At 40.6% G+C, this 12,408-nt stretch overlaps 1 protein-coding gene across 4 annotated transcripts in view; it reads left to right on the top strand.

Moving 5' to 3' along the window:
* The window catches only part of EBF1 (EBF transcription factor 1), a 266,307-nt gene that overhangs the window by 200,687 nt on the left and 53,212 nt on the right, over positions 1 to 12,408 (top strand). For all 4 annotated transcript variants that reach the window (XM_053956790.1, XM_053956787.1, XM_053956789.1 and 1 more), the window contains exon 10: positions 7,041 to 7,167. In XM_053956790.1, the coding sequence (XP_053812765.1) occupies positions 7,041 to 7,167 (127 nt within the window). The remainder of the gene's footprint in view (positions 1 to 7,040; positions 7,168 to 12,408) is intronic.

Below are 12,408 nucleotides of genomic sequence, written 5' to 3'. Positions count from 1 at the left end.
CCAAAAAGCGGTGGAAAGTTAAAACCCAGGCAGCATCACCCCAATGGCCATGGCCAGGGTTGTAGAAGCCATGGCAGAGCTCCCCCACTGGCACAGGGAGACAGCTCCAAGGACAGGTTTATATTTTGAACTTAGGGCTTTCAAAAAGCATTTTTGAGGTTTAGTAAGAAATAGTAATTTTCATTATTGTAATACTGAAACAAACTCCAGCCTCCCTGAAATATCTCTGCAACGCTTCCCAATGGCGAGAGGATCTTCTGATGCTTTACCTTCCATCCTGTAAATCTTAAATCAACACCATAGCTTAATTTATATCCAGCACATTCCCCCTACTGATTCCATTGCACATATGGCAGCGTTTTTTCCATGTGAAGAGTATTCTCTAATGTCCTTCACTATTCTCTCTCTCTCTCTCTCTCTCTCTCTCATCTTTCCACTTGAGGACAAGTGTGGATGAAAGGGCATTCCAGAAAAGGAGAGATAGTAAATGAGCCCTATTCTGAAGCCCTTATGTGATCATGAAAGTGCCCCCTGGGCCCAGTGTAAGCATTTTGTGTGTTAGTATTGAAGCCATTACGGCTGCAGACGTTTCACAGGGAAAGGTGAAGGGGCTGGGAGGAAACTGCTCCGATTCTGGTGCTGCAGAATTGGATCTTTCATTATAAATCTTGATTCTATTTATTAGTGGAAGCCATTAATTGTCAGTTTCTAATCTCAGGAGATTGAGTGCTGGTCAAAACATTGTTGCTGATGGTTGCAAGGCCTTGTCATGGAATTAATAATGTTAGAGGGGGTCCGGACCAAAGCCAGTCTGGGAATGCTGCAATGGGCTGCAGCTCTTTCACTGCCTCTCTCTTGCAGAACTGCTTCTCATTTCATAACCTATGAGAGCAGTCAAAAATCATATAGGAGAAAAGAACATTCTTTCTAAAACAAGCAGACAAACATGGTAAACGAGTGCGGAAATGCATGAGCTGAGTGATCCCTAAATAATAGTGATTTATAAATAATTCAAATTACACATACAAGCCACCTATGAAGTACAAAGTAAGTTCTTTCATTTGTCTTCCCATTTCTAAAAATGTCTAAGGAATTTTCAGTGCCCAAGAAGAATATTTTTGTTTTACTTTAATAGAGTATAAAATGGAACTGTCAAACCTCTGATTCTGAGTCCATTACAAAACTGGAGCAGGCTCATCCCGAGTTGCCAGGAAGGCCCAATTATGAGAAAACTTGGCCAGGTTATTTTGTCATTGAATTCTGGTCAAATTTTAAAGTTCATCCTGTTGTTTCAGGGATCCAAAAAAACCCATAATTTTAACTGGGCTTCAGAAAATCCCTAACAAAACCAGATAGACAGGGACTAAAGAAAAAAGAAAGAGTCTTGCAGAGCATTTTCATGTAGATTTTTCCAGCTTCAGTTTCAGTGATAATTGCAGGTGGTTTGGAGGATGAAGTCTAATATTGAAATTAAGCATCATTTTGCTACAGACTTTGCATGGGACCTTGGGCAAATCGTATAATCTACTTAAAGTTCAATTCCCTTTCTCTAAAACAGTAATAAGATTAGTCACCTTCTTTGGAGAGGTGCTGTGAAGGTAATTATCGTAAAGGTCCTATATTACTCAGACTTTATTATAGCAAAATCCATGTAAATACCTGAGCTGCATGGATATTTAAAATATAACTCCTACCCTAATTCAGAAGTAAAGTTAAGAGTCAAGAAAACCCAAACAATTTCCTTTTAAGAGTGAATTTGTTGCTGTCAAGCAGTATGTTATAAATAATTTGAAATGTAAATAATATATTTTTAATTTATTTTACATGTATTCAAGTTTTGTAATTGAAATATTTATATGCTTGAAATGGAGTTGACTGTGTTAAAAAAGGAGGTTTAAAATGGTTTCTGAAACACATATTTATTATTTAAACATATATTTTAGCTGTAAACACTCTAACATAATTGCCACCTTTCTCAGCCAGGGAGAACTAAATAAAAACTTAATTTGTCACATTAATTTTGAGCAGAAATGCAGATACCCTAAGCCAATAGGTTCAATTAATCCTTACCTCCCATATTACTTTAGAAAAATGACTTTGAAAGCCCCTGGTATTTTTAGAATACAGCAGAATGGGCCATCTAATGCCTTTTTTTTTTTTCCAGGGGACTTTCGTAACCGGCAAACAAACAGCGCTGGTCTATCGTGTGCACATGCTGGGTGTGCTCAGAGCCTCCCAGCAAACATTCCGTGTGCCAGGCAGGCCCTGCTGCCTGTCTGTGCAGTGCACACACACACAGAGCTGCAATCGGGGGGTTTCCCCCGGGCTCTGGCTCCCTGCGTGGTCACAAATACCCCAAATCGGCGCTGCTGATAAGAACATTTGCTTGTTCCTCTCTCCTGTTGGGCTGCTCAGACTCTGAGAGTCGACTTGCAGGGCAAATACATGATTGTGAAGACAAAATTAGTTTCTTATAAATATTCCACAATATTTGCTTAAAATGAACTATTTCTTCAAACATTTTCCTGCCAAGAACATTCCTGCAGCTGTACAGAGTCTGCTGGAAACAACTTCTTTTTCTTTTATATTAAGAAAAGATGAAGCACTGAAACCTCTTTCTTTTTTTTTTTTTTCTTACCTTTGTACAGCACAAAAACAGAGGATGATTTTTTGGTTTGGTGGCTTTTTTTTGGTTTTTTTTTTTTTTTTTTTTTTTTTTTTTTTTTTTTTTTTTACTGCTGCTGAATCAAATTCAGTTTGTTATTTTGCTTTTTATGTTTGTTATTGATTTTGGAAGTCTCTGGCTTTGAGTGCTTATTTTGGAGCTCTGACTCATTTTTAAAATATGACTAGGCACCCTCTTTTTGCAAACCAAGGCATATTAAGGAGCATCTGCATGCCCAGAATTGAGGCATGCAAAGTCATTGGTTGTTTTTTAAAATATAGGTACCCTAAGGGTTCTGTTCTCACTGAAAGCTGTCATTACCTTCAGTTGGTGGGATTTTTCTTCATTCCTGTTCTAATGGTCCTCTTCACACAGAGTCAAAGTCAAATTTATGACTGATTGTCACCATTTCCCTAACCACAAACCAGAGCTCAAGCATGCAAAAATAAACTAGTGACTCAGATTAATGACATCTCCTTATAAAATGTCACTTTTAAAAAAAGAAAGTAACCTGGCACTCTGAAGAGTGTGAAACGATGCTGTATCACACAAGAATGCCTAGAATATATTAGCAAACCACAGAAAGAGGCTTGTTGTACACACTCAGTCCAAATGTGTTTTGGATTTTGAAGGCCAGGCACCGCCCACCATTCAAAAGATCCCTAACTCAGGTTTTAGTGCAACCCGCTGCATGTCCCAGCTGACATGTAAGAATTTATACCAAACAGCAAATGCAGTTGCTAAGTATCAGGCCAAATCACTTGAAAATCCCTTGGGCAAAAGGTCCAGTTACTAATTTTATGTTCAGCTCCATTTCTCAATTTGCTAAATGCTGGAATGGAGGAGGAAGATGGATTTGAGAATTTTGTCTGCTGGGTTCATGTCCAAATCACAGATTAATGCCTTGCTCAAGATTTACATTTAAAAAATAAATCCAGAAAGGGGCATAACTCATATTTAGGGATTCTTGGTTCTTGCCATGTTGTTCTTTTAGTGTCTGTTCATCCCCCAAGAGTTCCCAGCTGAGGTGAGGATGCACAGCTGGCCCTGCTGGGTCACGCAGGGAGCTCATCTACCTCAGAGTCTTGTCTTTGTCACTGGGCAAGGACAGATGCTTAAAAACAACAGGGTGAGCATGCCATGATGCTTCCCCAAAACTCTTTACCAGTCTCCAGCTCTTTGGGGCTCAGAGGCATCCAGAAGTGGTGCCTTTACTTTTAATATCTCTGGATGGTAACAGCTCACCTCTTCCAGATGCTTTGCATGTAAATATGAGGCAGATTGTGCCCTGAAGAAGGAACAGGCTATGTCAGTGTGAAAGGAGAAAAGGTGGAGTAGGTTCCCAACATCAGGCCCCAGGCTGACAGTGTAGACAGGAAAGTATCCCATAATCCTGGAGTTATGGAAGGCAGGGGCAGATCTGCTTTTGCTGTGCATGGGCTTGGGCTGCCCAGACATGTACAGCACCAACTGGGTCACTTGGATTGCAAACCAGAGTCAGGACAAGTTGGACAGCTGCTCCCAGTCCACAGCAGATCCTAGCAGTGCTGTGAAACCAGAATTTGGCATTCAAGGTGGGAGGTTTTGATGTGCAAGGGAATGTTTTTTGTCCCTTAAAGCCAATCTCCTGCTATGACAGCAATCTCAGGAACTCCTGGTGTGTAACCAAGCTGCCCAGTTCCCTCTGTGTGCAGGAGACCTGAAGGCTGACCCAGAACAAAGGCCCAGCACCGAATCCCTGCCAGTGGTCAATGACAGATGTGATGGAGAAAAAGCAAAAGAGGCACATGTATTCTCCTGGTATACCTCCCAAGCTTTAGTTGTAGGGAAAAGAGGAATAAAATACATCCTGAGTGTCCTAAACCATAGACTTCAGACATAATGTTCACCCTTTGGGAATGTGTGGGCGACATTATTGTATATTTGTGGTTTTAAACACAGTTAAACTTATTTACTTCAGAGCACAAAGGAAAACCAAACTGTTTGTGGAGAACAAACCAGGAAACTTGCTTAACTCTCCCCAGCTCTCTGTAACAATGGACCATAAATAGGTCAGACATTTCTTGGGAACCAGGGAAGATGAGTATTGGAAAATGCCACAAATTATGTTTAAAGAACATTAAAGTGGTGACAGACCAGTAAATGCTGGGAAATTCAAAGATACAACCAGAAGCTGCCTGTATAGCTCATGCCAGAATGGGGGTGAGGGATGCAAGGCTCATGCTGATGTAGTAAGATGAGCTTGTTAACCTTTACTACTAAAATATTTGGCTGTTTTTACAAATATTTTTTCCCAAAAATGCCATAAACTTTTTCTCATCTTGCCAGTTCACCCAGTTAACCAGAACCACTTGAGGATGGGATTTATCTCAGTTATATTTGGCTGCTTACAGTTGAGCAAATAGTCTAAGCTTGTCCTGTTGGTTCAGTGGGGAAGGGTCGAAGCTTCCAGGGAGTGGCTCATCCCAACGTGAGAGGTGTCTGAAGCACTAAAAATCAATTGCTGCTTGGCACTGCCTTCTGCCTCTGCTGGCTTTTTAGGGCATGGAGAGAATTGGCCTGGACTTTTAGGCTTTGGTCAGCTCAACTGTAAGACAACACAGTTTAAGTAAAAGCATTCCTTGGAAGTTTGGGGTTTGGTTTTGGTTTTTGTTTTAATTTTTAGGTTTTTTCCCAAATTGATAGAGTGAGCAATTTAGGAAAAAAGGCAGGTTTCTTTTAAAAGTAAGTGAGTTTCTAAACCACATGATTCCAAAGCAGAGCCTGAAAACACACTTTTGGAGCTCCCAAACAAGAAGACATCAACCCTTACATGATAATTTCTAAAATGACATGTGGCTTCTGACTTCTGTGGATCTGAATAACTTTTGGAGAATTTGATGCTGGTAGTTTTGGGTTTCACATTCAACTTGATTTAATATTAATTTTCTTATTTTAAATATGGAGAGCTCCCTACTGTGTGTGCCATTTCCCTCTGTAGCACAGATGGCTCTCAGACAGATATTACTCTCCTTCTGTGCTCTTTTTTAGTCCTGTGCCCTAAACAAAGAACTGGATCAAAGTCTGGATTTTTTTTTTTTTTTTGGTGGAGCCTTACTACAATGCTGAAACATTTGGTTCTTAGTAAAAATAAGAACAAAATAAGCTTTTTATTTAAAAAAATCTATTGAAATTTATTCCTTAATCCAGGACATGATTCGACCAAGAGCATAGAGCAGTTGACTGCATGGGGTGCTCACACTTTGCTCATAACCTGTCAAGCCAGGTTATGGTCTTGGTTTTATTTGCCTCTCTAGAGGTGCATTAATGTGCCACAGGCAGAGAAGGATTATCCATGTGCCAGAGCTGTATCTTGGTTGTTGGACACAATCACGTCATCTTTTGTCTGGACTTCTTTTTACTGTTTTTTTATGAGGGACCAGAATCAGTGAGAAGAGGACATTTTGGTGATGGGGAAGACAATGCTGTAGTTTCTGAGAGCAGCAGAGATTTGAGTTAATCTTGCTCTGAATTAGTGAACTCCTAGATAGCTCTGCTACTCATTTCAGGGACCACATTTTAAATCCAGTCCAGAATCCTGAAAAAGCAAAAATGGTTTAGAGCCTGGAAAGAGCAGCACTGACCCGCCCCAACCTTTGTGCCAAGAGGATCAGAATCCCCTGCCCCAATAAAAAGAAAGTCAGGTTTATCTACTTATTTCTGTGTAAATCTGCACCTGAAGAAGCCCTCTGAGATGTGTGTCAGTCATTGCAGTGAAGCAGACTGGAAGTGATGGCTAGATGCTTTTCTTTGGTACATTGTTTTTGAGTGCTCTCATAATTTTGAAGGAAAGATCCAGGATCCTTTAGAAGCCAAGATTGCATTTCTACAGGCATCAGTTACACCTCCACAAAATGAACAGAAAATTAAAACAGCAGCACAAGGTGTTTTTCTAGTGTACAGATGTCAGCTGGGGGCTGGACTTTTTAAAACCTTGGACTTGTGCTGTGCCATGTTCACACGTGTAATCGTGTGTCATTTATGAATCTGATTTGTTGGACACTGTCATGACCCCAGAATTCATCTGAGCAAACGTGGGTGTCCTGCTGCTGTAGGCTGGAGTTATTGCATTAAACCAGGGCTGGTGCTTGTGCTGGGAAGCAAGTGCCTGCCATGTATGAAAACAGGAATAATGCTGTTACAAGAAAGCTTGTAAATATTGTGGTCACTGGCTTTTGTGTGGGTTACATCAAGATTGTATTCAAACACTGACAGGTTAATTACATGTTTGAAAGCTTATTTACTGTGGTCTGAGAGGAAAGTGTTATTAAAGAGGTGTTCAGCATCTAACAGTGCTTGTTTTCTCTTTCTTCTCCCTTCCCAATGTTTTCTCTAGCTGATTACTCCACATGCCATCCGTGTACAGACGCCTCCCCGACATATCCCAGGGGTTGTAGAAGTCACATTGTCCTACAAGTCTAAGCAGTTTTGCAAGGGAACGCCTGGAAGATTCATTTACACAGGTATGGATGCTTTAAATATAAGGGGGAAAATAGGGCAGGCAATGTATCACCCTTGCTAGGGCTTCTGCTTTCGTCATTAAAAGCTGTGCTGCATCTTATTGTTTTGGCTGAGGATGTCACTGAAGGCACCAGTTTGAGGTTGGAGAACTGGGGGACTGTAGGGATGAATCTGAAAGCACACCAGTGTGGGATTTTTGTTGGCTTGTTTGTCCTCGCAATGGGACATCTCTTTACCCAGGAGGGGAGAGGAAGGAGGGAAACAGATACTCCAGTACTTAAACAAACAGAGGAAGAGTGCAAGCACAAGGAGCCAGACACACAAACCTGCCTTGAGAAGGATCCTGCTAAACATCTCCATCTCATGTTGTCCAGCAGGTGCTACAAGGGTTCAAAGCCTGTTTGCCAGCCCATCTCACCATAACTCACTTGTCTCTGGCTTCCAGGGAGCTCAAGTAGCTCTCAGCCCAGTCAGTGCTGCAGACACAGCAACTTGCAGTGTGCTTTGGGGTGGTCTCCCACACTGGAGACCACTAAGTTGAGTGATTTGGCCTAAAAAAACCCAAAACTCTCTGGAACATTGCAGGTGATGTCAGTGTCAAACCACTCTCAGAATGGCCTGGGAAATAAATCAAATAGCAGCCTAACTTTTTAAAAGGATGTGTGTCATTGATTCATCTAAAGGTGTGTGCTACAAGAATTAACAGCTTTGCTCTGGTTTTGATGTGCTTTTAATGCACTTGTTGTTCATATCTACACACAGGACTATGCTGAAACTGTTTGCCTGAACTGTGGTTCAGCACAACCCAGTACAATTCATTTCCTCATCCTCAATTGCACCTGGAACTTTAGGATATTTCATCAATACTTGTGATTAAGGCATTCTGAGTTCCACTGGGCTCATACATTGCTCCAGCTCTCAGTTTACACACAGGGACTTGAGGTAGAGGAGAGAAGAGCAGGAAACTCTCATTTGAATTTTGTTAACACAAGGCAAGGTGAACAAAGGTGCCTTATAATTCTTTCTTGTCTTTTTCAAGTTCCCTCTCCCCCAGATGAGATTATGCACTGGGTTTCTTTAAACTGGCTCTCAAAATGCTCACATATTGCCCTGCTGGCTGAGCAGCAGGCACTTGTGGAAGCTGTATGTGTTTATTTGTGAGCGTTATGATTTCAGCAAAGTGTGGAAAATCCATATATTGGACAATAACACACCATATCAAAAAAATGAATTAGAGTTTTGAATGTGTTGGAACAAAAGGAAAAGCAAAGGTCAAATTGATGCCTCGTGCAAATTGATGGTGTGAACCATGACAGGAGGGTGTTGCCCAGAGCTTTGGACTGTTTGAGGTGAATCCTTTCCCTCCTCTCTGTCTTGCAGGAAGTTGTGTTGTCCTGCCTGTTGTCACCCCACTGGGGTGGCTGCCCCTGGGGCTGGTGAAATGGCACATGTGGATATGGAAGGGAAAAAAGGGGGAAACCTGCTCCCCTTAACTTTGCAAAGCAATTTTTGATGATTTCTTTAAATGTAAAAATGGCCTGAACCCATTTTGGGGTTGCTTTTCAGATCATCATTAATTAGCTTTCCAGTAAGAAGGAGGGCAGCCGTTTAGCTGTCTGCCCAGAAGCAGATGGCTGAATGTGGAAATAAAGTGTCCCAGTAGGGAGAGTGTTTCCATATATGCATTTTCTGGTTGATGTTTAAAACACTGTATTTTTCATCCAGTAAATGGAAGTTATGAAATACTGAACAAAAATGATAAAATCAAAGGTGGTCCAGTCCATGGGCAATTCTCTCCTGCAGTTACTTACAGAGATACAATAGATACAGAAAAGGTGTTTTGACTGAAATCCTACCTCACACAATTTGCATTTTCCTTTTAGAACCAGCCTGAACTTAAATGTAGCTTTTTAAAAAGGACTAAATGAAACTAAAATAAAAACAATTAATGCATCCTGACCTTCAGAAGTGCCTTCCAGCCCTTTAAACAAAATGCAGGTTCAGTACATGCCTGCCGATTAGTTTTAGTTAATTGAAAATTATAGGATTGACCCAAGAGGAAAATTTTGTTTGCACTCCAATCACTTTTACAAATTAAAGAAAATTACCACAATTTTGTTTAGCTAAGGTTTCACACTGAGTTCACGAAATTAGCTCAGCCATCCCAACAAAGTCAGCACTTTGTTAGTGAGCACTAGAAAAAAACTAATAGTCTATGGTGTGTACAAACGAAGCATAGAAAAAGCTATGATGCTTTAGAGAACTAGGCCAAGTGGTTTTAATTAGGATTATTGGTTCATTGTAAGTTTTGAAGAACAATCAAACTAGCAGATTAGCTGTTTCTTTTAAAGCTAGAATTTCTTGCCATTCATTTTTCCCATGAGAACTTGTTTTAACTCCCACATAGCACTATTTTTTTTCTTCTTTTTTTTTTTTTTCTTTTTTTTTTTTTTTTAACAAGGCCTGCAGGAAATGGACCAATTGGAAGTTGGGATACAGTAACATTCCCCCAGCATCACTGCAGCCGATGGGAGTTTTTCACAATGTTCTTCAGTGAACTCAGTGTTCTGGAACATATTACAAAACCACAGAGGCCAAATGTTTTCTCAGAGGAGTTTGGCCTCTGTTTTTGGCCGAAAACATTTCAGCATCACTTGCTGCTTATTTACCCTGCTATTAAGAACAAGAAAAGGGGAGAGCAGAAAAAGCAAGGGGGGGAGAAGCAAAAGAGAGTGTGTGTGAGAGAGAGAACAAGACCTGGGGTTTGTGGGCGGTGCAGGAGTTGATCAAGCGTAGTTTCCTTTCTGGTGAGAATGTCCCTGCTCGTTAATGGTCCCATTTTGTGGTCAGGTCTCATTTAGAAGAAATTATTTTTAATCAGTGTTCAACAAAATATCCCCTCAAGCCACCTGGCTGTAAACTGTTTTTTTCTTACTGTTAAGTAGTTAAGTTCTCAGAAGAAAATACCCAGTGACCCATTAATTTTAGCCTTTTTTTCCTCTTTAACTGCAAATAACTTAGTAACATGATCTCTAAGTAGTCCATGTGCCATCTAGGAATCAAGGTCACATATATACAGAGAAATCCTGGCTTTTGTGAGTATTTCTGAAAGAAATAAACCAGTGTCAACCCTGTGCTTACAAGAAAACATAAGTTTTTTATTTTCCATCTGCAGAGCGAGCCATTAGCATGCACTTAGAGAGCAATTATTTCTTAGATTTTAAGCTTTGACATTCCTGAAAGAACGTTATTAGAAATACAGAAGTCTGAACAGTCCTTGAATGTGTGTTCATGTTGGAATAATATTAAAAATCCATATTACACATAGAAATACCCAGACATGCTGTGGCACTGTTCATCTCTAAGTCTCTTCTGGCACTGGAGAGTACTGGATGAATTCAGCTTTGTGTCACAGCTTGGGAGTCAAATGTGTGTCACGACCATGACTTGAAAAACTGAGATAAAGGAAGAGATTAGAGGTACAAATCCATAGGAAAGTGTCTCAGGGCATATATGGTCGACTTAAATAAGAAATGAGAGTTGGCACAAATTTGTGATACCCAGACAGGTCTTTGAGATTTTGTTTGGGTTTGTTTTTATTTTAAAAATGGATGCACCATGGACAACATGAATTTCACAGATGACTTTTACAGTGGCACTAAGCTGCAAGATTTGAGTGGAGCTGCATGACTGTAAGTGAGATGAAAATTTATCTCACTGCATATTGGAAAGGACATATGGAGGACCCATAAAAATGCATTATGCTGTGTCTTCTACCACCTGCTCAGTTTAAGATTTTGTGCTTTTTTTTCCCCAAAACAGAGCAAAGGACTTCATGGGGGCCAGAAATACAGAGCTGTGTCACTGAGGTTGTGTGCAACAGGGGTTAATTCAGATTCTTGGAGCAGTACCCCAAATTCCTTTTGGAATTAGGTTGCATGCTTGGATACAGGTTGGAATTTAGGGACCATTTTAATTTGCATTAGGCTTGCAGGGAGGCTGTGGGCTGAACCCTTTGTGTGCTGGCAGGGCACCAATTCCCCCACGGGCCATTTGGGGTTTTCTGTGGGCTCTGGGGTGGGATGTGTCTCTAGAAGTGCTGCTAATGGGAATGGCTGGATGGGGGATGAGTGTAGGCACACAGGGCTGGCAATAACCCCCATGCTGAGCTCTGGTCCTGCAGGATAACTGTGACAAAGGCTGAGCAGGACAGAGTGGACACTGCCAGGAGTGACCAGTGTTTGTGTTAGGCCACTGTGTGTGGAGAGATGTGGAAATCCTGGTGCTGTGAAGGTCAGGATATTCACAGAATTTCTGGGAAACTGCGTCTGTCTCTGAAATGTCACAGGGCTTCTCAGGGAGCTTTCCACTCCCCTATTTCCTACAAAGAAGAAATGGTCTCGTGGAAAATTCTTCCAAAAACATTTGAGTCTGTGTACAAAGAGGAAGGGCCTTGCAGATCACAAATTATTTGGGTAGCATTTCCAAAAGTCTCTGTTTTAGGTGATTTAATTTTTAGATTTTTAATTTAAGATGGTTGTATTTACAGAAGCACAAGAATAATTGTCTTCTGAGAATCATTCTCTTTTCATTTTTTTTGAAGTCAAATACCTTTGAGAGTAAGAGAACAAAAACTACCTGTTACCATCTAAAACTTGAGCCCGTGGTCCTGGAAGCAGAGGTTGAGTCACGTACAGAGATCTGGTCAGAATTGGAACTATTTAAAAGCTGATCTTGAGTCCCTTAAGTTTCCAACACAGTGAATTTCAGTGATTTCCTTTGCTAGGAAAATTTTCTCTTTTCAAAGAAGCACCAATAACTAAATTCAAAAAGTACATAATCAATGAAACAATCAGTTTTCAGAATGGAGAGTTCTGGAGTTTGTAGACTAACGAAAAGAACATTAACAAAAAGAAAAAAAAAAAAGGAAGGAAAAAGAAGTGGTGATAAGAGACAGACTGGCTGTCAAGAAGTTCCTGTAGCTCCACTGGAGCTTTTCTTGATCCTTGCAGACTGGAGTTTGACCCTTACACCAGCTAACCTTGGCCATAGCTGTGTGGCTGTTGGTTCCTGGGAAATGTTAAAACCTAGTGGCTGTTATTCTCAAAATCAGTAATCCACAACCTCATTAGTTTTACAATGCCTCATTCATGTGTGTTTATTATTAAATCATGAGCACTTAAATAACTGATTAGTATAAATCAGGGGAGAAGGCCACCATCAACAGAACAATAAAAATAAAA

The sequence above is a fragment of the Vidua chalybeata genome, chromosome 15 (genome assembly GCF_026979565.1).
Source record: "Vidua chalybeata isolate OUT-0048 chromosome 15, bVidCha1 merged haplotype, whole genome shotgun sequence".
Classification (NCBI taxonomy): Eukaryota; Metazoa; Chordata; class Aves; order Passeriformes; family Viduidae; genus Vidua; species Vidua chalybeata.
The sequence above is the reverse complement of the archived record's forward strand: the minus strand, read 5'-3'. Positions and strand labels throughout refer to the sequence as shown.